Here is a 27,094-nt window from a genome sequence, read left to right as displayed (position 1 = left end):
CAAGTGAAGTTGGATCAATGTCTTAACTCAGGTGAACAGATTGAACTCTCTTAAACAATCAGTACCACTTACAGGTTAGCTAAATTCCCTTAAATAGTTTAACATGCATTTGTAAATTTAGTAAAATAGATTTTTTTCTAATATTTAAAATTGTGTAAAATATCATGTAAAATTTGCTGTCTTAACCATTTAGTACATTCATGATGTGTAACTGTCACCACCATCTATTTCAAAACCATTTTTATCGCCCCCCCAAAATAAACTTTGTACCAATTAAGCAAAAACTCCTCTCATTTTCCCTCACTCAAGCCCCCAGTACCTCCATCTATTTTCTGTAGCCCTAGCGCCTTTCCTGTAGGTTCTTAGGGCGTTTCTACATGTGGGATCATGCTATGTGTGAATAGAGAGGATTTTACTTCTTTCCTATTCTTGATTAATTGATCTGATGGAACTTCCAGTGCAATGTTGAATAGAAGTAGCAAAAGCGAGTTATCTTTGTCTTGTTTCTGATTTCAGGGTTAGAGTTTTTAGCCTTTAACCATCAATATGGGATGATGGGATGATGATCCTGTGGGATTTTCATAGAAACCCTTCATCAGGTTGAGAAAATTTCCTCTATTCCTATTTTGTCGAGTGTTTTTGTTCCTAAAATGGTGTTGGATTTTTTTTTCCTGCATTAACTGAGATGAGCACTATTTGTTTTTCCCCTCTTCGTTTTATTAATATGATGCATCACATTGATTGGTGTTAATCATTGCTTGCATTCCTGGGATAAATCCCATTTGGTCACAGTGTTACCATCCTTTTAATATGCAGCTGGGTGTGTTTTGTCAGTATTTTGTTGAGGATTTTTTTTTTAAGATTTAATTTATTTATTCATGAGAGAGGCAAAGAGAGGCAAAGACACAGGCAGAGGAAGAAGCAGGCTCCCTGTAGGGAGCCCGATGTGGGACTCGATCCCAGGACCCTGGGATCACGCCCTGAACCGAAGGCAGATGCTTAACCACTGAGCCACCTAGGCATCCCTGTTATTTTTTATTTTAGTTATGAATCTTTGCTCTTTTTCTCTTGGTCAGTTTAGCTAAAGTGTTGTCAATTTTGTTGATCTGGTTTTGTTTCCCCCAAAGAATCAGTTTTTGCTTTCTTCTATTATTTTTCTTTCCTTTATTTCATTTATGTTTGCTTTAATTTTCAGTATTTATATCGTTCTAGCTTTAGGTTTCATTTGCTATTTTTCTTTTTCGAAATCCAGTGTGTAAAATTAGTTTTATCAATTTGAGAGCTTTTCTCAAAATCTATAAATTTCCCTTGGAGTTCTCCTTTTCTGCTCCTCATGTGACATGTTGTGTATTTGTTTTCTTTTGTTTCAGAGTATTTTCTGATTTCCCTGTGTTTTATTTAAGAACATGGTTAATTTTTACATGCATGTGAGTTTTTCAGATTTCCTTCTATTATTGGTTTCTTTTCTTCTTCTCTTGTGGTTGGGGAAGATACTTTGTATCATCTCAGTCTTTTTAAATGAATTTAAACTTTTTTTGTGGCCTAAAGTATGGTCTGTCCTGGACAACGCCCCATGTGCATTTGAGAATATTGCTGATATAGAGTGGAGTGTTCTGTAGATGTCTGGTAGGGCTTGGTGTATAGTATTGTTTTAAGCCCTCTATATTTCCTTAATGATCATCTGTCCATATGTTCCATTCATTACTGAAAATAGTGTACTGGTGTCTCCAGCTATTTTGTGGAACTAATTCTCCAGTTCTATCAATGTTTGCTTCATATTTTGGGGGACTCTGTTGTTTGGTACATACCTGTTTAAAATTATGTCTTCTTTATGAACTATTTCATCAATATATGTTATTTTTTTGTTCTTTGTAACAGATTTTGACTTAAAAATTTTTTTTTTGTTTCACATTAGTATAGTCACCCCAACTCTTTTGGTTAATATTTGTTTTGTTTGTTTGTTTGTTTGTTTTGGGTTTTTTTTGTTTTGTTTTGTTACTATTTGGATGAGATATATTTTTCTCCTTTTCAGCCTATTTGTTGCTTGGTAAGTCACTGTCTTTGAAGTGAATCTCTGGTAGAGAGCATATAGTTAGATCATGGTTTTTGTTTTTTGTTTTTTGCTTTTGGTGCATCCCATCAGCATCTGCCTTTTGATTGGAGAATTTAATCTACTTACATTTAAAGTAGTTACTGATGAGGGCAGACTTTCTTTGCCATTTTACTATTTGATTTCTGTATGTTTTATACTTTTTTTGTGTTTTATTCCCTCCTCCACTGCCTTCTTTTTTGTTTAGTTGATTTTTTTTTGTAGTGAACTGTTTTGATTCCACTCCCATTTCCTTTGTATAGATAATTTAGATTCGTTCTTCATAGTTACTGTGGGGATTATATTGAACATCTTAAATTTATAACAATTGGGGCAGTCTGGGTGGCTCAGCGGTTTAGTGCCTGCTTTCAGCCCAGGGTCTGATCCTGGAGACCCAGGATCGAGTCCCACGTCGGGCTCCCTGCATGGAGCCTGCTTCTCCCTCTGCCTGTGTCTCTGCCTCTTATCTCTCTCTGTGTGTGTCTCTCATGAATAAATAAATAAAATCTTTTAAAAAATTATAACAATTCTGTTTGAATAGATACCAAATTAACTTCAATAGCATCCAAAAATGGTGCTTCTATACATACTGTTCTCTCCCACATCCCTTTAAGTTTTGTTGTCACTGATCACATCTTTATTCATGTGTGTCTAGTAATGAAAATTTGTAATTCTTCTCTGTGCATTTGTCTTTTGAATTATGGAGGCAATAAAACATGGAGTTACAAAACAAAGATACAATAATACTGTCTTTTATATTTGCCCATATAGTTACCTTTACTGTCTTTGTTTACACAACTTTGAGTTATCTCTGGCATCCTTTCAACCTGAAGGGCTCCCTTTAACATTTCTTTTAGGGCAGGTCTAGTAGTAACAAAAATCCCTCAGCTTTTGTTTAGCTAAGTATGTTTTAATTTCTCCCTCACTTTAAAAAAGATCTTATTTATTTATTTGGGGGAGAGAGATTGAGAATGTGAGCATGAGCAGGGGGTGGGGGCAGAGGGAGAGGGGAAAGCCAACTCCTCACTGAGCAGGGAGTCTGATGTGGGACTCAGTCCCAGGGCCCCGAGATCATAACCTGAGCTAAAGACAGATGCTTCACTGACTGAGCCACCCAGGTGTCCTAAATTTCTCCCTCATTTTTAAAAAATATTATTTATTTATTCATTCAGAGAGAGAGAGAGAGAGAGAGAGGCAGAGACACAGGCAGAGGGAGAAGCAGGCTCCATGCAGGAAGCCTGATGTAGGACTCGATGCTGGGTCTCCAGGATCACACCCCAGGCTGCAGGTGGCACTAAACCGCTGTGCCACCGGGGCTGCCCTCTCCCTCATTTTTTAAGGATACTTTCATCAGATACAAAATTCTTGGCTGACAGCTTTTTTCTTTCAGCAATTTATTTGTGTCATTCTACTGCTTTATGGCCTCCATGGTTTCTGATGAGAAACTGGCTATTAATCTTACTGTAGATTTCTTGTATGTGATGAGTCACTTCTCTCCTGCTGCCTAAAAAATTCTTGGTCTTTTAATTTGGTTATAATATGTCTTGCTGTGGATCTCATTGCTTTGCAGTTTGTTGAGCTTCTTGATATATTTTCATATCTTTCTGGCAGCCATTAACCTACTTCCTGCCTGTGAATTTGCTATTCTGAACATTTCACAAAATTTAACCATACAATATGTGATCCTTTGCAAGTGGTTTATTTTACTTAGCATAATATTTTCAAGGTTCATCCATGCTGTAGTGTATATCGGTACTTCATTTCTTTTTACAACTGAGTAATATTCCATCATATGGATATACCATGTTTAACTTATCCATTCAACAGTTAATGGATATTTGGTTTTCACTTTTCTGCTATTGTGCATAATGCTGCTGTCAACATTCACGTACAAGTTTTTGTGTGGATATATTTTTCAGTTCTTTGGGGTAAATAACTAGGAGTAGGATTGATAAGTCATATGGCAATTCTATGATTAGCCATTTGCAGAATTGTCAGACTTTTCCAAACTGGCTACATGATTTTACATTCCCACCACATCTGCACCAACTTAACTTTTTTCTTTTTTCTTTTCTTTTCTTTTCTTTTCTTTTCTTCTTTTCTTTTCTTTTCTTTTCTTTCTTTCTCTCTCTCTTTCTTTTCTTTCTTTTTCTTTGTTTCATTCATTCATTCATTCATTCATTCATTCTAGGTATCCTGTTAGATAGGAAAAGCTATCCTGTGATTTGACTTTCATTTCCCTGATGGTGGTTGATATTGAGTACCTTGCGTTTCAATGGCTTGCTTGGCTTTTCTATTTCCTTCTATCTACATTTCTTCAGCTCTCTGGCTGTAAGGATGCTTTATATCATGCCATTCCATCAGATGCTTTGCATCTTTATGTAATTCTGTTATCTTGTCCTCTACCTTTCTCACCTGATTAGATTTTGTAGTCTTTTGATGTCCTTCCTGATAACTGGAACACAGATTTTAATGGCATCTGATTGGATTCTGTATCTTGTGTTTTTGGCCCTGTGGATACAGCATTGCAGTTACAAATTACTGAATATTTAAAAGTTACAGGGAAGTAGAGAATAACACAACACTCATAATTTACAATACCAGATTTAATAGATGTTAACATTTTGTTTCTTCCACTTAAAAAATAAAGATTACAGATAGTGTTTGTGTTAGGATTTCATTCTGCTATGGATAACAATTTAGAAAAATTGGGGTTTATTTTTCTCTCATTTGCAAAAAATTCTGAGGTAGGTGTCTAGGGATGTTATATCTGTCTATAGTGTCGTGATCATGTCCAGGGCCATCACTGCTAGTTGAGCTCACACAGGTTGCCACTTGGAGGGAGGGCTGGAACCCCCCCTGGGCTTCACTCACCATGTATCCTAGCACAGGCCTTCAGTGTCCTTTTCTGAGCACAGAGGTGGATCTGCTGCCTAAGCTATATGCCATAGCATTGTATCCACCCATAAGGGGCATTAAACAGGTTAATAGAGGTCCTGGTTCCAAGCTCTATTTATCTTATTTCTTTGCAGTATATAGTTTCCATTCCCAAGGTCACTCCACAGATCATAATGGCTACAACATTGCTACCAAGTTTGTAGGAAGGAGGAGGGCGAAGAACGGGACATTCTCCCTTTAAATGTGTTAAATTTCCTGAAAGTTGCCCACACCCAATTCTGATTTGTCCTGTTGGCCAGTACTTAGCCACACAGTCCTGTTAAGCTGAAAGAAATGTACACGTGGCCCCCAAACTTTCTGTAAGTTTATTTTTGTGAAAGTAAGGACATGGATTTAGGTAGGTAGGTAGTGGTCTCTGCCACAGCTGGGAGCCATGAAGTGCTCGGTATGTAAACAGCTGTGGCTCTTCTCCTGCAATCACCCTGGATACTCTTACCTTGCTAGATTCCATGCATGCTCCTACCTGACAAAGATGTTCCCCAGAAAAGTTATTTATCATTCTACTAATGGGTGTAATTACTTCTTAGATAAATAAACTGAAATTGTGTCCCATGTGGGAAAATTATTTCAATCTACTGGGTCCCAGTATATTTGTAGAAATGCCACAGACTCGAGATCAGGGTTTGCCCACAATAAACATACTTTATGCACATTTGAAAACAAAACTAACCTGTTAAAAATGATAACAGAAGTGCGAGCTTAGGCCCTTATACCTTAACCCTTTCTTACAATCAATCTCCCTTCATTTTTCTTTTCATTTTTAAAAGCAGGAATGAAATCTTAGAAAACATCTGCCATTCTGCCCAGCCTCCACATCTAAACGCACATGGTGTTCAGTCATTTCCTCTCGTCAGATTACAGTTCTTAATCATTTCATATTCTTTAGGTTTCAAAGTTGAACTGTTTTGCCTGTTTTGTAACAGCTTTGTTGAGATATATAATACAGATGCTTGTATGTTAATAGTTACATATATATTACATGCAGAACTGTATATGATACAGTTTTAGGACATTTCCATCACCCAAAATGATTCCTCATGACCCTGGTTGGTTCCTGACGTCATCATGAGCCCCAGGCAACCACTAATCTGCTCTCTCAATCTCTGTGGTGTGGCCTTTTTTGGACCATCATAAGTATTTTATATTGTACGTCAATCATTTGGTTATGAGACAAACTAAGGGCCTCTGCAGAGGTGGCTAATTACCAACGATGAATAAATCAGGTGACAAAGGAGATCTCATATATATTATGCAAAGTGATTCTTAGCTCCTTGCTCAATTTATGTCTTTTATTTTTTAAAAGATTTTATTTATTCATGAGAGACACACAGAGAGAGAGAGAGAGAGAGAGAGAGGCAGAGACACAGACAGAGGGAGAAGCAGGCTCCATGCAGGAAGCCTGACGTGGGACTCGATCTCAGGACTCCAGGATCACACCCTGGGCCAAAGGCAGGCGCCAAACTGCTGAACCACCCAGGGATCCCCTATGTCTTTGTTTTTATAAAACAAAGACCTCCCCACCCCTCAATTTTAATGATGTAGGAAAAGGGCCATATCTAAATAGTTTTTTATAAACACAAATGCATATTTGGGACCCTAGAACTGTGGATCTAGTTCCTTATACCTGGTTGGTAGATCTTTAATGTTGGGGGGGGCAGGATAAGATTTTGGTGTGGATTGATTTACCTGCTGTGAAATTAATACTATTTAATATTATTTAAATAATCAACATTTCTCTAAATATTCACTCAATACTTACATAACTAAGACCCCAAAACTTAGAATTAACAATTTAGATTTCCCAATTAAACACTTACTGTAAATTTATCACTTTTACACGTTTAATTAAAATCTTAGGTCTAATACATCAATTCCATAAATGCCTTTAACCACCTTAAAAGCAGTTTTAAGATTATGTACAAAATGTTTGGGTTGCCTGGGTGGCTCAGTTGGTTAAGCGTCTGCCTTCAGCTCAGGTCATGATCTCCAGGTCCTGGGATTGAGCCCCACATCTGGTTCCCTGCTCAGCAAGGAGTCTGCTTCTCCTTCTCCCTCTGCCCACCCCACCCCCAACACTCATGGTTGTGCACTCTTTCTCTGTACCAAATAAATAAGTAAATAGAATCTTTAAAAAAAAAAAAAAGTTTAATTACAAAACTCCTTCAGTTTTCTCACACCAAACTCATTCACAGAAGTCTTAATATAAAAAAATGTCAATTTGTTTTTTTAATCTCTTTTTTTCTTACTTTTATTCCTCCTCAAGGGATTATCTTAGCCTGCTTGTCTAGTGGGCAAGGTTACCTTCTCTGTGTTTAAGGATAGTGGTGGCAGGCAGTGGTTCAGGGTGCCGACTTGGATATGCCTTTCCAGATGGTGTCCTGCATCTGTTACCTAGTGTGAGAGGCCCTCCCCTCTCTGTGGGTAGACTTTTTCCATTACAGTAGGTATTTCCAAAGTACTGTTTGTGACCACGGAGATGAGTTTTTTTCCTACCCCCCAAAGTACTTGTCCTAAGCGTTTTTTTCCTCTTCATAACATTTACTTAGCTTGAAAGACTAGATTTTTTTATGTTTATTCCTGGGCCATACCTCTACCCATTTTGTTAATTCTAGGACTCATATTTTTTTGCATTTTAATACTCTAAAGTTGGAATTTCTGTTTGATTTGATGTGCTAAAATACCATGTTATATTTTAATTGGCAGATTCGTTATGGCACATATCTTAAATGTGTTGAAAACCACACTTAAGGGGACCCCTGGGTTGCTCAGCAGTTTAGCACCTGTCTTCGGCCCAGGGTGTGATCCTGGAGTCCCAGGATCGAATTCCGCATCAGGCTCCCTGCAACCAGCCTGCTTCTCCCTCTGTGTCTCTGCCTCTCTCTCGCTCTGTGTCTCTCATGAATAAATAAATACAATCTTAAAAAAAAAAAAAAGAAAACCACACTTAATTTCACGAAGCTTTGTCTGATTTATGCCTGCTATCTCAGATTGTGGTTTTGACTGGCCTGTTTATGATTTTGTCTGTGAGCTTATTCCCCAAGGAGGTTGTTTCCCCTGTGAGTCCCATATATGCCCTGTCCATTTTGTGAAGGTTCTGTGTCTGCTCAGATAAAATAAAGTACACCTGCTCCAGTCCCCGTGTCTCAGCTCAGGTTTCCTGAGCATGACTGCACATCAGGTTCAAGCCCTCTTTTACACATGGTGACCCTTTCTGCTCATGGCTTGTTCATACCCATGGGTCCAGGTTGGCAGGCAGGTTTTCTGGTCTTTTGATGGGGGACAGAGGAGGGGACAGTGCTTTCATGGCTCCTAATGCTCCCTGCTCACTGGGGCTTATGCCTTGATCCCTTGTCACTTCTTACCAGCCCCAGCCATCATGTAATTCATGTGGAACATTCTGCATTGGTTCTTGATGGCTTCACTTCCAAATTTGGGAATATGGGGTGCAGTCTCAGACCCCCTCTCTTCCCTTGTGGCCAGTAAGGTAAGGTTCTTTGTTCTTATGTTACAGAAATTCCTGTGTTTTTCAGTGCCTTCCTTCCCTGCCCCTTCTCTCCCTTTTGTGTCCTAGACCTCAGATCCAAAGCATTGAATTTCTCATGCTCAAATTCATGGCACGCTGGTATCATTTCTTGCAGGCAGGCCCTCTCTCCTGTTTTAGACTGTTTCTCTCTCCGTTTTACAATTCCCACTCTCCTCTCTTGAGGCACCCTCTCTGTGTTTAGTGTATGTCTTTTGCTTTGCATCTTCAAGAAATGCAAAGTGGTTTTATTTTTTGGCTGTGTGGATGTTTATATTTACCTAATAGTATGATAGTTTAAATTTCTTTTTTTCACCATAAACTTTTTTCACTTGGCCTGGAGATTGGCAGACCACCCTACAAAGCAAATCCAGCCACAGCTTGTTTTTGTAACTAGAATTTGATTGGAACACAGCCACACCTAATCATTTGCACATGCCCGTGGCTGTTCTTGTGCTGCTACAGCAGAGTTGAGCAGTGGCAACAGAGACCATTTGGCCCGTGACGTTGAAAATATTTACTATTTGGTCCTTTATGAAAAATGTTACTGACCTCGCTGACTTAGCACAATATCTTATTGTTTTGATTTAAATTGTAGTGAAGTATATATAACATAAAGTTTGCTGTCTTAACCATTTTTAAGTGTATAGTTAAGTAGTGTGAAGCACATTCACATTGTAGGGCAACCATCACCACCACTCATCTCCAGAACTTTTTCATCTCGCAAAACTGGAACTCTGTTCCCATGAAGGAGTAACTCCTGCTCCCCCTCTTTCTGTCCTCTGTTGACCACTGTTTCATCATTCCACCTTCAGTCTCTGAGTTTGAGTCCCTTTGATACCTCATGTAAGTGGAATCTTACAGTATTCCTCCTTTTATGTCTTAGCATAGTGTCCTCAGGGTTCATCCATGTTGTAGCATGTGTCAGACTCTCTTTCCCTTTTAAGGCTCAGTAATACCCCATTGTGTGTGTGTGTGTGTGTGTGTGTGTGTGTGTGTGTGTGTTTGTATGTTTGTATTTCACATTCTGTTTATTCACTCATCTGTCGATGAACATTTGGGTTGCTTCCACCATTTGGCTCTTGTGAATAATGCTGCTATGAACATAGGTGTGCAGATTGCTCCTAGAGGTCATGCTTTCAGTTCTTTTTATGTATCTTCAGAGGTGATACTTTGGATAATATGATACTTTTATTTTTAATTTTTTTGAGGAACCACATCACTTTACTTTCCATAGTGGTTGCACTGTTTTAGATTCCCACCAATAGTACACAATGGTTACAACATTATCTACATCCTTACCAAGACATACCATTTTCTGTTTCTTTTTTAAAGAAGCCATTTTAATGATGACATCTCACACATCCTTGTGAGGTATCATCTTATTGTGATTTTGATTTGCATTTTCCTAATGATTAGGGATGTTGAGCATTCTTTCTTGTGCTTGTGGCTATTTGTATATCTTATTTAATTTTTTTAAAGATTTATTTATTTATTCATGAGAGAGACAGACTGAGAGAGAGAGGCAGAGACTTAGGCAGAGGGAGAAATAGAATCCTCATAGGGAGCCCGATGTGGGACTCAATCCTGGGACCATGCCCTGAGCCGAAGGCAGATGCTCAACCACTGAGCCACCCAGGCATCGCCAGATTCTGTTCTGTTGGTGGTGTTTTTTGATGCACAGAAGTTTTAAATTTTGAGAGTTGAAAAGATCAATTTTTACAATCATTGCATGTGAGCGGTATATTTTCACATGGATCTAGTTTCCTAGTGATGATCTCCTTGATGCCCCCATTAGCCTACAGCCACAACCTGCCTTAGTGAATATCCTACATGTGTTCTTATGGAGCTCTGTGAAAGTGTCTCTGCCATTTATACCCAGTCATGAAATGTGTGGGTGGGAGGGCATATACATACTTCAGTTTCACGAAGTATTGCCAGCCCTGTTTCCACCATCTCAAACTGGTCTTGTTTGACATCTTTAAAAAGTATATTATTTTTGTGGGCAACTGTGATTGCTCCCAGTCCCTGGCCATTTGGAGGAAGCAGGCATGTTATATAGAATTGTTGGTATCAGAGACTGTCGAAAAGTAAAAGCTGTTTTCTCTCTTCCCTGTTCTTTAGGTTGGACTAGGGACTGTTTCCAAGAATGGAACTCCTATATCCAGCTGGCTATTCCCAGTATGTTCATGGTGTGCATTGAGTGGTGGACCTTTGAGATTGGAACCTTCCTTGCAGGTTTGTCAGCAGTTCAGTAGAAATTAAGAACAGCCTGGCTACTCTTGTTTCCAGAGCTTTTTAAGAGATGTAGGCCTTACTTCTCCTTCCTTTCCCTTATGTCAAGTGCTCAGGGAAGTTTCCAACTAGGGAAGCTAAGGTGTAAATCCTTGCCTGACCATAAACGTATTCCAGTTGAGTGAGGCTTTATACATTCAGAAAGGGAGGCCACATCTAAAAGGTTTGCCAGGGTCATGGAGAGGGAGAACAGAAACCCAATTATGGGTCTCGTGACTTCTCAGACCTTCTATTTCCACTGACTTTTGCTAGGCATTGTGCAAGTTTTTAAGCCATTTTCAAACATTGTGGCTTGTTGGCTCTGTTTTTGATGTGATCTTTATTTCTATCAGAGCTGTATTAATTTTGGTCATAGGTATTTACCCTACTCATCTATTTTTTAAAGATTTTACTTATTTATTTATGAGAGACAGAGATTGAGAGAGAGGCAGAGACATAGGCAGAGGGAAAAGCAGGCTCCCCACGGGAAGCCCAATGCAGGACTCAATCCCAAGACCCCAGGATCACAACCTGAGCCGAAGGCAGACACTCATCCACTGAGCCACCCAGATGCCCCTCACCTTAGCCATCTTATTGCCAGTAAAGTTATAGAGGAAATAATAGAGACAGAGGATGATAAATAATTGATGTTAAAGTTCCTGGGGGACATTTGGATACTCCAGTAGTCCCACCATGTCTATACAGAGTCCCACTGCTTTCCATCCTTTTCTTCCCACATTGGGATCCTACGTCTCCCCAAGGAATGACCTGCAACTTTAGGAGCCTTGTTGTTTTCTACTTTAAACCTGATGTTTTGTTCTTTGGTAGAACAGGAGCTTGCAGATTGAACTCGTTTCAGGTCTTAGCTGCTCTAGTTCTTGGAAGCTTCCTAGGAGTGGACCTCTGGGGCTCTCCTCAGCACAGATAGTGAATTCTGCCTTTGGTTTTGCTTCCTTCTGGGAGCAGTCCTGGCTTCTTTTAAAATTCTTTTTTAAAAGATTTATTTATTTGAGAGAGTGAGAAAGATTGTGCGTGTATGCATGAGTTGGGGAGAAGGGGAGAGAATTTTCGGAGACTCTCTGCCGAGTGCGGAGCCTGTGAGGCTCAATATCATGACCCATGAGATCATAATCTGAGCTGAAACCAAGAGGTAGACACTTACCTGACTGAGCCACTCAGGTACCACCCAAGCTTCTTTTAAATTAAGATATGTTTTAGTTTCATAAGGAAAATGTTTGCTTTAATCCACTTCCTAAGATGTGTTTTGTGTGTGTCTGTGCCAACATTTCAGGACTGATTAGTGTGACAGAGCTTGGGGCCCAGGCCATCATTTACGAACTGGCCTCTGCAGCCTACATGGTAAGAACCTTGGGGTAAGACCCAGCACCTTCTCTGTATAAACTCTGCTGGGCCATCATCATTGCATTCATTCAACCCAGTGTGCTGTGTGCTGGGGAGAGAGGAGAAACCAGACAGCAGGAGGGTGAGCCAAGCATACTGGAGGGAGCGTAGATTTTGGGGCCAGATCCTGGGTTTGAGTTCTGCCATGCTGCTCCTCCCACTGTGCAGCTGTGGGCTCAGTACTTAACCTTTCTGAGCTTCAGTTGTCCCATATACAAAATGGAAAAAAATAATACATATGTAGCAAGTGAAGACTAAATACGATAATGTATTACAGCACTTAGCACAACGCCTGGCATGTTTATTCACATATGAAGTTGGTGCTAGGACATGATGGAGAGTGAGACGGAGATAGTCTCTGCCCTCTCATGGCCTGTGGGCTGGTGGGGAGACAGAGACAAATGGATACATGAGAGGATTACAAATATATGTGACATGTACCACAGGAGAAGCAAAAAAAAAAGTCCTAGATGCATAAAAATAGAGATGGATACCTTTTTAGGGAGGGGAGTCAGAAACAGTCCTTCTGAGCCACTATAAGCTGAGCCTGGAAAGGTGAGGGGGAGCCAGCCCCGGAAGCCCAAGGCTGAGAGCTGATGCCCAGCGTGGGCGAAGGCTCTGTGATGGGAAGGAACACATGGCACGTTCAGGGACCTGAAATGGGAACCTGGTTGAAGGGGTTAGTGAGGAAAGAAGGGGGTGACATGTAGAAGCTGGCTTAGGGGAGAACAGACATTTGAGAGGTTCTGGAAGGAGGCTACTGGAATCATTAGGTGAGCACATAGGAGGCTGCTGGTGGGCGGGTAGAAAAGTGGGTTAGTTGTGTTCTAGGGCAGAGTTGATAGGATGTGACCAGGGTTTGGATGTGGAAGGCAAGGCGATGAATAGGAAGAATCACAAATGACCCCCAAGTTTCTGGCCTGAATAATTGTGCCTCTTATCTCTTGATTCTTTTGGAATATTCCAAACCTGTACAAGTATTCCCTTTTTTTGTTTGATTCTTATTTTTTGGTAAAGATCAACAAAGCCCCTCTGGGCAGTGGGATATGGGCCATTTTTGTTTCCATGTATTATTATTTTTTTATTCTCAAAAACAAGGTTTTGTTTTTGTTTTTAAGATTTTATTTATTTATTCATGAGAGACACTGAGAGAGAGGCAGAGACATAGGCAGAGAGAGAAGCAGGCTCCATGGAGGGAGCCCAATAATGGCAGTTGATCCGGGACTCCAGGATCACGCCCTGGGCCGAAGGAGGTGCTCAACCGCTGAGCCACACAGGTGTCCCCAAAACAAAGGTTTTTTTAGTGGGGATTGATGCTGACATTTAGGAAGAAAAAGGGAAAATGTCTAGGAGCAAACCCCAAGATGTAGAAGTTGAGAATAGGACAGCTCAGCCAAAAAGGAGGACAGGCCAATGTGGAATGAAGAAAATCAGGAGAACATGTTGTGGAGGAAGCCAGCTATGAAGAATGAGTCACAGAAGGAATGACAGTTGAGTGGAGGGCTTCTGGGCAGGAGGGGCGTAGCATAAAGTGAGGTTGGAAAGTGTCCCTAAGATTTCAGGTCATCGGAGACCTTAGATGGGGAGCAAGAGCCATATTCCAGCAAACGCTGACTTTCAGGGTTGGCGAAGGAGCAGAGGCTACTGAGGTAGACCATTCTGTCTGGAGGTTTGGTAGTTGATGGTGGGAAATAATCCCATCAAGGGAGGGTTTTGGTGTGGCTTCTCTATTTAAATGTGGATGCTAGAGCTTGTGCATAGGTATGTGATCAACAGTACCGGTCTTCTGCCTCTATCATCTTCAGATCTTCATGTTTTTCTACCTGTTCTGTCCTAGCCTTCCTTTTGTTTTTATTTTAAATTGTGCTAAAAACCACATAACAAAATTTACATCTTTTAATTTATTTATTAGAGAGAGAACACACATGAGAGAGCACAAGCAGGAAGGAGGGGGCAGAGGGAGAAGGAGAAGCAAACTCTCCACTGTTCAGGGAGCCTGACGGGCTTGATCCTAAGACCCTGAGGTCATAACCTGAGCCAAACTGAGCCACCCAGGTCCCCCAAAATTTACCATCTTAACCAGGTTTAACTGTGCAGTTCAGTCGTGTTAACATTGTTGTGCAGCCAAACTCCAGAACCTTTTCATCCCATAAGACTGAAACTCTACCCATTCAGCAATTACCCGCTCCCCCTGCCCTCAGCCTCTGGCAGCAATTATTCCACTTCCTGTTTTTTGTCACGGGCTTTCCTTTGTTAGAGGCAGTGAGGCAATAATTCTTCATTATTCCTATGGAAGAAAAAAAACAAGTCCCTGCAGGAATGAGCTTACAGTCAAAATTACAGAATACAAAGAAATAACCACCATGAGCAAGAGTTTGAACAGACACAACAAACAGAAAAATTAGAGTTCAGAACTTAAGATGTTGGAGTAATAATCGGGAAATAGAAAAGTATTATGTTTAAAGTCAATAAGCATAAAAGAAGGAGCTGAAACCAAAAAGAACAATATTTGGAAAAGAACCAGATAGGATTTTTTAAATCACAGATTATAGCTATACAGATATAATACTTAATGGGATAAACAGATATGTTAAATCAGGAGAAGCAAATCATAAACTTGAAGACTGATCAGTGGAAATTCCAGAAGAAAACAAAGACATGTAAATAGATGGAATTAGGTACAAAGACCAACCCATGCATATGTGATCAGATTTTTTTTTTTTGATCAGATGATTTTTAACTAAGATGATGAGACCATTCAATGGGGAAAGGACAGTCTTTTCAATAATGAGTACTGGAAAACTGGATATCTCACATACAGAAGAATGAAGTTGCACTCTTAACTCTTACTCAAAGTGGATCGAAGACCTAAGTGTAAGCCCTAAACAATAAAACTTTCAGAAGATGACATAAGGCAGAAGCTTCACAGCATTGGATTTGGCAATGGTTTCTTGCATGTGACACCAAAGGCTCAGGCAACAACAACAAAAAAACCAGACAAGCTGGAATTTATGAAAATTGAAAAATTATGTGCATGCATCCAAAGACAAGATCCACAGAGTAAAAAGGCAACCCACAAAATGAGAAAATATTCACAAATCCTATGGGAAAATATTCACAAATTCTCTGTCTATATGCCCCAGAATATAGTCAGAACTCCTAAAACTCAGTAGCAAAAAATCAAACAACTGGATTAAAAAGTGAGCAAAGGACTTGAATAGGTATTTCTCCAAGGGAGATATGCATATGGACAGTAAGCACATGAAAAGATGCCCACCATCACTGATCATTAGGAAATATTTATGAAAAACCACATTGGGATATCATCTCATACCTGTTAGGATGGCTATTATTAAAAAAATAAAAACAACCAATAGAAGTTGGTGAAGGTACAGAAAAATTGAGACCCTTGTACACTGTTGGTGGTGGGACCAACCACCAATGGTGCACTCACTATGGAAAGAAAGTGTTGTGGTTCTTCAAAAAATTAAAAATAAAAGTATGATATGATCCAGCAATGTCATTTTGGGGTATACATGAAAATGAAAAGCAGGATCTTCAAGAACTACTGTACAACCTTGTCATAGCTACGTTATTCACAGGAGCCAACAATGGAAGCAACCCACATGTCCACTGACATAATGGAGTAAAGTACAGAAGATTTTCAAATTCTTACTGTGTATTATCTGAAAGGACTGAAGTGTGAATAAGACCACAGTGCAAGGAATCATTAAGTAGATTCTCTGTGTGCCTCATGCACAGATGCTATTTCTTTTTTGCTTTACAGATAAGTGGATAAGCAAACATGATATATATATATATCTCCACACAATGGAGTACTATTCAGCCATAAAAAAGGAAGGAGAGTCACATGCTACAAAATGGATGAACCTTGGGACAATATACTAAGTGAAGTAAGGCAGTCACAAAAAGACAAATACAGGCAAACCTCGGAGGCATTGCAGGTTTGGTTCCAGACCACCACCACAAAGTGAATGTCACAATAAAGTGAATGAAAAGTTTTTTTGTTTTACAGTACATATGCAAGTCATGTTTATTTTTTTTTTATTTTTATTTATTTATGATAGTCACACACAGAGAGAGAGAGAGAGAGAGAGAGGCAGAGACATAGGCAGAGGGAGAGGCAGGCCCCATGCACCGGGAGCCCGACGTGGGATTCGATCCCGGGTCTCCAGGATCGTGCCCTAGGTCAAAGGCAGACGCCAAACCGCTGCGCCACCCAGGGATCCCGCAAGTCATGTTTATACTATACAGTCTGTTAAGTGTGTAATAACATGTCTAAAAAATGTACATATCCTACTTAAAATAGTTCATTGCTAAAGAATACTAACCATCATCTGAGTTTTTAGCAAGTTGGAATCTTTTTGCTGGTGGAGGGTCCTGTCTTGATGTTGCTGGCTGCTGACTGATTAGGGTGGTGGCTGCTGCAGGTTGGGGTGGCCACGGCAATTTTTAAAAATGAGACAACACTGAAGTTTGCTGCATTGATGGACTCTTCCTTTCATGAGTGAATTCTCTGTAGCACTGAATGCTGTTTGATAGCATTTTATCCATCTCAGAACTTCTTTCAAAATTGGAGTCAATCCTCTCAAACCCTGCTGCTGATTTAATCAAGTAAGTTCGTGAGATACTCTAAATCCTTTGTTTTGTCATTTCAACAGTCTTCACAGTGTCTTCACTAGGAGTGATTGCCATCATAAGAAACCATTTTCTTTACTCATCCATAAGAAACAACTCCTCATCTACTGAAGTTTTGTCATGAGATTGCAGCCGTTCAGTCCCATGTTCAGACTCCCTTTCTGTTTCTAGTTCTCTTGCTATTTCTACCATATCTGCAGTTACTTCCTCCACTGAAGTCTTGAACCCCTCAGAGTCATCCATAGGGTTGAAATCAGCTTCCTCTAAACTCCTATTGTTGATATTTTGACCTCTTCCCATTAATGATGAATGTTCTTAATGGCATCTAGAATGGTGAATCCTTTCCAGATGGTTTCCAATTTACTTTGCCCACATCCATCAGAAGCATAACTATCTATGACAGGAATAGCCTTATGAAATGTATTTCTTAAATAGTAAGACTTGAAAGTTAAAATTACTCCTTGATCTGTAGGTTGCAGATTTGACACTCTGTTGGCAGGCCCAGAAACAACAGAAATCCCACTGTGCATCTCCATTGGAGCTTTTGGATGACCAGGTGCATTGTCAATCAGCAATAATATTTTGAAAGGAATCTTTTTTCTGAGAAGTAGTTCTCAACAGTGGGCTTAAAATATTCAGAGAACTGTGTTGTAAATATACGTACTGTCATCCAGTTTTTGTTATTCCATTTATAGAGCACAGGAGAATAGATTTAGCATAATTCTTTTAAAGTTTTTTTTTTTTTAAGATTTTATTTATTTATTCATGAGAGACACAGAGAGAGAGGCAGAGGCAGAGGGAGAAACAGGTTCTCCACGGGGAGCCCAATGCAGGACTCGATCCCAGGACCCCTGGAATCATGACTTGAGCCAAAGGCAGGCACTCAACCACTGAGCCACTCAGGCACCCTGATTTAGCATAATTCTAACGGGCCCTAGGATTTCCAAACTGGTAAGTCAGCATTGGCTTCAACTTAGTCATTAGGCCCTAACAAGAGAGTAAAGCCTTTTCTTTGAACGTTTGAAGCCAGACACTGATTTGTCTCTAGCTGTGAAAGTCCTAGATGGTATCTTCTGATATAAGGCCATTTCATGTGCATTGAAAATCTGTTGTTGAGTGCCTTCTCATAACCTTCATTTGTTATCTGAGCTCCATCTTCTGGAGAACTTGCTGCAGCTTCTGCATCAGCACTTGCTGCTTGACTTTTCACTTTCATGGTATGGAGACGGCTTCTTTCCTTAAACCTCAGGAACCAACCTCTGCTAGCTTCAGACTTTCTCCTGCAGCTTCCTCACCTCCCAGCCTTCACAAAAGGGAAGGGAGTCAGGGCCTGGCTCTGGGTTAGGCTTTGGCTTCAGGGAGTGTTGGGGTTGGTTAGGCCTTCTCTCCAGAACACTAAACCTTTCTCCACATCCAAGAGTGCTTTGTTCTCATCCTTGTGCTCCCCGGAGTGACACTTACCCTTTCCTTCAAGAACTTCTCCTCTGCCTTCCCAGCTTGGCTGTTTGGTGCAAGAGGCCTCGCTTTCAGCCTGTCTCAGCTTCTGAGATCCCTTCCTCACTAAGCTCAATCATGTCTAGCTTTTGATATAAATTAAGAGACATGTGACTCTTCTTTGCCCTTGAACACTCATAGGTCATTATAGGATTATTGCCCCAATTTTAATATTTTTGGTCTCAGGGAAGGGGGAGGACTAGGAAGAGGGAGAGAGATGGGGGAATGTCCAGTTGTGGAACAGTCATAACACACATAACATTTATCAGTTAGGTTTGTTGTCTTAAATAGATGCAGCTTGTGGCACCCCAAAACAATGACATCAGTAACATCAAAGATCACTGATTACAGATCATCATAATAAATGTAATAATAATGAAAAAGTTTGAAATATTACAAGAATCACCAAATGTGATGCAGAGACATGAAGGAATGGTGGCAATAGACTTGCTTGATGCAGGATTGCCACAGCTTTTAATTTTTAAATATCGCAGTATCTGCAAAGTGCACTAGAGCAAAGCACAGTAAAACAAGGTATGCCTTTATTGTGTGATTCCACTTATATGAGGTCCTCAGCATAGTGAAAATCATAGCCACAAGTAGAATGGTGGTTGCCAGAGGTTGGGAGGGGAATTGAGGAGGAGCTGTTTATTGTTTATTTATAATAGAGTTTCAGTTTCATAAGATGAAGAAAGTTCTGGAGATGGATGGTGATGATAGTTGCACAACATTATGAGTCTATTTAGTATATTAAACTGTACATTAAAAAATGACTATATGGTTAAAAAACATAATTGGAGTAATAGGAAATACTTAAGTTGGTGTATTTTATGTGTTTTTTAACCACAATAAATAAAAATGGGAAAAGGTAGAGATAGAATATATGAAAGGTATAGATCCTTATGTGCATCCAGTAGGAATTTCACAGACAAAAGATGCAGTATTCAGAGCCATTTAATAAGAGACAGAGATAGACCCTTGAAGTGAGACATAATCTCAGTGTTCAGAAATCATAATGAACATGGTATTGGAGATTCTAGCCTGGGCAATTAGGAAGAAAAAATATTAGGCATCCAGATTGGAAAGGAAGAAGTACAACTATCTGTATTTGCAGATGACATTATTTTATCTATAGAAAACCCAAAGTAGTGTATACACACACACACACACACACACACTCACTGAAACTACTGGAGCTAATAAATGAGTTCTGAATCCCACATTGCAGAATGCCACATCAGTACACAAAAATCAGTTGTATTTACATAACACTAGCAATGAGCAATCTGAAAATGGAATTAAGAAAATGGTTCCATTAGCCCCGCCATCAAAAAGAATAGTCAGTAGTAAATTCAGCCAAAGAAAGGTGAAACTTGTGCACTGAAAACTACAAAACATTATTGAAAGAAATGAAAGAATACTTGAGTAAATGAAAAGATTTCCCATGTTCATGGATTAGAAAACTCAGTATTGTCTATTGGCATCACACACCCCACCACCACCACCAAAGGTAATCTACACTTTCATTGTAATCTCTTTCAAAGTTTGAACTGGCCTTTCTTGCAGATTGGATAAACTGATCCTAAAATTCATACAGAGATGCAAGGGACCCCAAATAATCAAAACAAGCTTGGAAAATGAACAAGGTTGGATGAGTCATCCTTCAACAATTGCAATAAAAACCTGAAGACCATGAAATGATATAATAAAAATATTTGGAGGTCCATGTCAGTCCTTATCCAACTAAGCTAGGACTCAAGAAGGAACAGATTAAAATACTGAGAGACATCACAGGGTATCACTGAAAGAAACATTGGTGTCAAAACAATGGTAAGCAAAGAAATTGATAAATATGGATGTATCTAAACCAGCATGGACTATAAAGAAAAATTCAACTAATTTGCACAGTGCAAAATTAGGTAGAAATAAAATCCTTACTAGTAATAAGAAATTGGGAGAGCATTTTCTTAGTTAAAACAGTCTAGACATAGGAAGAAGGTGGGAAATAGTTGATTAAGTTAAAAGTTTTAAAGTCTGTGCATGTTGACAAATTAGTTTAAGGGGACTATCCAAGAGAGGGGAAATAGGATGTGTTTCCAAGCCAGTAGCAGGGATACAAAAGGGAATTAAGAAAAAAACATGATCTGGGCAGCCCAGGTGGCTCAGCAGTTTAACACCGCCTTCAGTCCAGGGCCTGATCCTGGAGTTCCGGGATCGACTCCCACATCGGGCTCCCTGCATGGAGCCTGCTTCTCCCTCTGCCTGTGTCTCTGCCTCTCTCTCTCTCTGTGTCTCATGAATAAATAAATAAAATCTTTAAAAAAAACATGATCAATCCAACATAAGGCAGTGAAAGTAATGAAGATAAATAAGCAAAAAAGAAAGCATTATAATTCATACATAATAAAATGGTAGAATTAAATCCAAATACAGTTGACCCATGAACAACACAGGTTTGAACTGCATGGGTCCATTTGTATGTGGAGTTTTTATAGAATGGTACTATCAGTGTATTTTCTTTATGACTTTTTCCCCAGCTTTATTGTAAAAAGGCAGTACATAATACATAAGACATATAAAATATGTGTTAATTGACAGTTTAAGTTATTGGTAAGGTTCCAGTTAACAGGAGGCTATGAGCAGTTAAGTTTGAGGGGGAATAAAAGGGTAATTTCATTTCATTTCTTTTCTTTATTTTTATTTATTGATTCATGAGAGATACAGTGAGAGAAGCAGAGACACAGGCAGAGGGAGAAGTAGGCTCCATGTAGGAAGCCTGATGCTTCCTGGATCAGGACTGGATCCCTGAACCGGGATCACGCCCTGAGCCAAAGGCAGACGCTCAACCACTGAGCCACCCAGGAGTCCCTCAGCACCGCTTTGGTAGCTTTCAAAGCCTTTGCTTTGGCTTCGGCTTTGGGAGGGGCAGGGGCTTCCTTCTTTGCCTTCAGTGCCATCTTTGTGGAAGGGCACATTTTTCATTTTTTAAGGACTTTTCCAAAAAATAGTTAAACCAATTTGCCTCTGTGTGATCAGCACTTGAATATAGCCCTGTTCACTTCATCACTTCACTGAAAATGGACTGAGTATCTTTTAACATGTGGAATTTTATCCTTGAGAATATAATCTCAAATGAAGAAAATTTTGTTAGAAATGAGTATTCCTTCTGAAATTTTTTGTTAATCCAACAACATACATTATTTTAATTTTTTCAAATTAGTGAGGTTGACTATCTTTACATTTTCTTTTCATTACCTGTTTATATCCTTTGTCCATTTATCAGTTTGGGCTCTAGTGAGATTCTTTTTCTTATCAATTTGTCTGAACTCTTTATACTTGAAAATTATTTTATTTATTTAAATATTTATTTTTTTATTTTTGTTGAAGTTTGATTTGCCAACATATAGTTTAACACCCAGTTAAATATTTATTTTTTTTTAAAGATTTCATTTATTCATGAGAGACAGAGAGAGGCAGAGACACAGGCAGAGGGAGAAGCAGACTCCATGCAGGGAGCCTGATGTGGGACTCAATCCCGGGTCTACAGCATCACACCCTGGGCCAAAGGCGTACATATGTTCAACCGCTGAGCCACCCAGGCATCCCAAAGATTTATATTTTAAAAGACTATTTGGGAGAGAGAGAGAGTGCACACACGAGCAGGGAGAGTGGTAGAGGGAGAGGGAGAGCGGGTATTCTGACGTGGGACTTGATCCCAGGACCTCAGGATCATAACCCTAGCCAAAGCCAGACCCTTAACCAACTGAGCCACCCAGGTGCCCCAGAGGCCTTTTTCATAGAGTATATTTATTTCCTATTGAGAGCAGCAAAAACCTTCACCCTTCTACTAAAGTCATGCAGTGTTTGACCAGATCATTCAGTATAATTCCATTTTCTTCTTGAAGAGCTTAGGGCTCTTTGATTCCCTGCTTTCATTCGAATCTCTGAGTCCTAGACTTTTTTCTGGGGTGCCCCACAGCTGTCACACCACAGTTATTTTTTACTTTCCTCGTGAATTACGTCTACAGTTTCTTGGATCTCACTTCTACTTTATTATATTCCTTTGAAAAATATTTGGATTATTGGGGCGCCTGGGTAGCTCAGTTGGTTAAATATCCAACTCTTGATTTCAGCTGAGGTCGTGATCTCAGGGTTGTGAGTTCAAACCCCACGCTGGGCTCTGCACTGAGTGTGGAGCCTACTTAAGATTCTCTCTCTCCCTTTCCCACTGCTCCTCCTACCCTCTTAAAAAATTGGATTATTTAGTCAAAGAACTTTTTCCTAAGATTATATGGAGGGTAAACTGTGAGCCATACACATTTGAAAGAGTCTTTATTTCCCCATACACTTGTTCAGTAATTTGGCTGAGTATAGAATTCTAGGTTCAAAACAATCTTCCCTCAGAATTTTTAAGGCATTACTATATGATCATGTAGCATTGAGGTACTCAAGTGAAGTCTGATCTTAATCTGGTTCTTGTTCCTTTGTGACAACATGGTTTCTCTCTTTGAAGGTTGTAGCATTTATTTCTTTGTCCATGTAGTTCTGAAGTTTCTCAAGTATGTTCTTCTCCTGAAGGTGGTACTTTGCTTACCCTGCTTATTATTAGTGCTTGGTATGCCCTTTCTTCAACTCTATGAAGTTTCAAAAATACTATTCTTTCTCCCTTTTCTGTACCTTTTCCCTCTCTCTTTTTTAAAGATTTATTTATTCATGAGAGAGACAGAGAGAGAGAGAGAGAGGCAGAGACATAGGCAGAGGGAAAAGCAGGCTCCCTGCAGGAAGCCCAATGTGGAACTCGATCCCAGGTTCAGGGATCATGCCCTGAACCAAAGGGAGAGACTCAACCACTGAGCCACCCAGGCATCTCTCTTTCTCTTTCTTTCTCTTTCTCTTTCTCTTTCTCTTTCTCTTTCTCTTTCTCTTTCTCTTTCTCTTTCTCTCTCTCTCTCTCTCTCTCTTTCTCTCTCTCTCTCTCTCTCTCTCTCTCTCTCTCTCTTTCTCTCTCTCTCTCTCTCTCCACTGAGCCACCCAGGCATCTCTCTTTCTCTTTCTTTCTCTTTCTCTTTCTCTTTCTCTTTCTCTTTCTCTTTCTCTTTCTCTTTCTCTTTCTCTCTCTCTCTCTCTCTCTCTCTCTCTCTCTTTCTCTCTCTCTCTCTCTCTCTCTCTTTTTAAAGATTTTATTGATTTGAGAGAGCACAAGCTGGTAGAGGGGCAGAGGGAGAAGCAGACTTCCCGCTGAGCAGGGAGCCAGATGTGGGACTTGATCCCGGATCCTGGGATCATGCCCTGAGCCGAAGGCAGACGCTTAACCAATTGAACCACCCAGACACTCTAGTCTGTTCTCTTTTTATTTCCTATGAGGTGGAGGTTGACCTCCAATATTGAACTTGTTTTTTTTTCCATCCATTAGAAAGAATCTCTTTGCCTTTTTGCTATTAAATCTTTTCGCTTTTGTTTTAAATTTCTAAGAACCCTTTCTTTTTCCCTTATAGTCCCTGCTTTATGGGAACCTGTTCTTGTTTTATGCTGCATTATCTTTTAAGTATCTTATCAGATGTTCTCTTCCATGCTTTGAGTCACTTCTTTGTTTCTTCTGAGCTCAGTTGGTCTTTTATTTATCTTAGTCTTTTGAGGGGATGTGTTCTTTGGTTTTCCTCAAAGATCTGGTGATCTTTATTAGTCCCTTTGTACTTATGAAAGCATGAATACATTGATTTATAAAATAAATGGCTGGCATGGCTTTTCCGACCTTGTTACTTGGGGATTTTTCTGACAGTAGCAATTGGAAACTGTCACATTTTTCTGACAGACCTTTCCCCTGAATGGGAAGGACCAGCAGGGAGCTGAGTACAAAGGTGGCATCTATCAAGTGGGATCTTCATTTTAGGATTTATGGGTGAGGAGCAGGCAGTCTGACCTCCTCAACCTCTGCTCTACCCCACTTCCCATGACCCACCCACCCCCAAGACAAAACAAGAAGGGCTTGGTTCTGCAGATCCCTGGGTGGCTCAGCGGTTTAGCGCCTGCCTTCAGCCCAGGGCATGATCCTGGAGACCCAGGATCGAGTCCCACATCGGGCTCCCTGCATGGAGCCTGCTTCTTCCTCTGCCTATGTCTCTGCCTCTCTCTCTCCTCTGTGTCTTTCATGAATAAATAAATAAAATATTAAAAAAAAAAGAGGGGATCCCTGGGTGGCGCAGCGGTTTAGCGCCTGCCTTTGGCCCAGGGCGCGATCCTGGAGACCCGGGATCGAATCCCACATCAGGCTCCCGGTGCATGGAGCCTGCTTCTCCCTCTGCCTGTGTCTCTGCCTCTCTCTCTCTCTCTGTGACTATCATAAATAAAATAAAAAAAATAAATAAATAAATAAATAAATAAAATAAAAAAAAAATAAAAAAAAAAAGAGAAGGGCTTGGTTCTGAGGTGCTCACATCACACAGGGAGCTCTCCTGCTTTGCTTTTTCTATTTTCGCCTAGTCTTTCTGAGTGTTGTGAGTCTCAGAGTGAGATCCAGATAGGCCATGGGGTCTGGATGTGCTGTTGGTACCAAATCTCCCTGTGTAGTGCTCACCACTGCCTTGCTGATGGACTTGAAGTTTCAAGCCTTCTGAGGCTGCACTGGGAAGAACTAGCAGGATCTGGCCTCTGCCTGTTTGTATTTGGGATTGTGGCTTCCTGTGGTTCTACCTCAGGATTATGAAATGTGCTTTCCCTCTTCTAGAAGCCAGTCTGCTCTCTTATTCTCAGTGATGTGTGACATTTTAATGGGATTTAGGAGGGAAGAGAGTTGAACATGTGAGCCAATCACTCATCTTGAACCAGAGGACAATTAGGCATACCCTGGGCAGACAAGTCTTAAAATATTTTATATAGTCAAGTCCATTGTTTTTCAAAGTTTTTAATTGAATATATGTATATATATATTTTTTACCAACTCATGCTGATTCTCAAAATAGTAACAGAGATTGTTAGGAGAATGCTGTTTTTAGTAGGAATGAAAAGTTAAAGCTGATATATAAATTGTCAGCAGACATGACAGCTAAAACCAGAGTATTCAGTAACAATCCATGTTACCTGAATAGATCCTGAGGGCAACACTGTATTACAGGACAATAATAGGAGGTGAAAAACATGACCCTGAAGGTTGAATAATGGTCTATTCAAGAAGTAAGAAAACTTATAGCTTCAGATTTCTGTAATGAATGATGAAAAATAGATTTTTGCTGTTTTGAAGGGACATATTTCAGTGTCCTGCATAATTCAGTATATGGGATATTTGACATGATGGGGGTTACAGAGTCAGATTTCATCAACATTTATTGAGTTCCTACAGTGTGCCAGGCTTTGTTCTAAGTGCTTTTTCTCATGGTTCATTTAATTTTTACAAATTATTTATACATTTATAATACATTAAATCTTCTCTTGTAGAATGTAGCAAGATTAAATTAAATCTTGATGGTGTATGTGTTTAGCCAATAAAAGAGGTGCTTTACCCTCAAGTCCCGCTTCATTAAGGAATTCTGCTCTGATGTATGTGATACAGGGAGTGGTCAGGGCAGCCACTGTATTTCTGTAGCAATGAAGAAATTGGGTGTTAGTAGGACTGAGCAATTTGATTATGGGCACACAGCTCAGATGTAATAGAACCAGTTCTAGAACACAGATTCCAGTCTCTCTAGGCTTCTCATGTGGTTGGACCTGAGGGCACTAACATTCTAACTTTCAGGCCCTCGGACTTCTTATGATTTGTGATTGTTCGTTCTTAGGTGCCCCTGGGCTTTGGTGTGGCGGCCAGTGTCCGAGTGGGCAATGCTCTGGGTGCAGGGAATGCTGAGCAGGCTTGGCACTCTAGCATCACTGTTCTTCTGTGTGCGGGTAAGTTAAAGCAGTTCACTCTCTGGTGTCCATACTGAGTTCTGTGTGTTGAGTTAAAATACACATAATCAGAATTTCTCTAGGGAATTGACTTTTGGAGATGTACTCAGCTTAAATATCCTTGAAGCTCTTTATCCACTTTACTCAGTTAAAACTTCTAATTATGATTTTCTATTGTTAGGTACCGATGATCTAATGTTACTCTTGGTACTGTTGAAAATTTTTTCATATTGTTAGCATCTGCAGGCTTATTTTCTGACCAAAGTCTGTGTGACTGATTTGCCACGTTCCTGGATTGCTGCCTCCTCTAGCAGTTTTAATATTTTGGGATCTAAGCAGTTAGAGAAGATTCTGATTGTATTGATATCTTACTGACATCTTTTCTAGGCATCCGCCTTAGGAAAAGGAATCAGAATCATCTGATCTTCGTTGTTCTTTTCATAGACAGTAAGAAGAAGCACTTTAAATTATCACATTTCTTACACCATTGACAGAAATATTTCATGAGCATCCAGTCCTGGGATTTATTACACGCTGGAGAATTCTCATTTCCAGTTGCTTCTTCTGTATATTTCAGGTGTTTGTGCACTTGTAGTGGGCGTTTTACTTGCAGCTTTGAAGGATGTCGTTGCCTACATATTTACCAGTGACAAGTATGTACTCACCTTCTTAAAAAAAATGTTTTCTGTTTTCTGCTTTCTTTCTTTTATTTATTTATTTATTTATTTATTTATTTATTTATTTATTTATTTTGCTAATGTGTAATATCAAAGGAACAAGTGAAGATTCCCTTTAAACTAAAGCATAGGGATGCCTGGGTG

The 27,094-nt window shown here is 39.8% G+C and overlaps 1 protein-coding gene across 1 annotated transcript in view; it reads left to right on the top strand.

Moving 5' to 3' along the window:
- Positions 1-27,094, top strand: part of LOC121500914 (multidrug and toxin extrusion protein 2-like) — a 64,478-nt gene that overhangs the window by 17,223 nt on the left and 20,161 nt on the right. Inside the window, exons 9-12 of the mRNA XM_041773014.1 lie at positions 10,692-10,805; positions 12,133-12,200; positions 26,165-26,273; positions 26,851-26,926. Coding sequence (XP_041628948.1) covers positions 10,692-10,805; positions 12,133-12,200; positions 26,165-26,273; positions 26,851-26,926 — 367 coding nt within the window. The remainder of the gene's footprint in view (positions 1-10,691; positions 10,806-12,132; positions 12,201-26,164; positions 26,274-26,850; positions 26,927-27,094) is intronic.

This window comes from Vulpes lagopus, chromosome 10, assembly GCF_018345385.1.
Source record: "Vulpes lagopus strain Blue_001 chromosome 10, ASM1834538v1, whole genome shotgun sequence".
Taxonomy (NCBI): domain Eukaryota; kingdom Metazoa; phylum Chordata; class Mammalia; order Carnivora; family Canidae; genus Vulpes; species Vulpes lagopus.
Note: the sequence above shows the minus strand (reverse complement) of the source record. Positions and strands in the feature narration are given on the sequence as shown.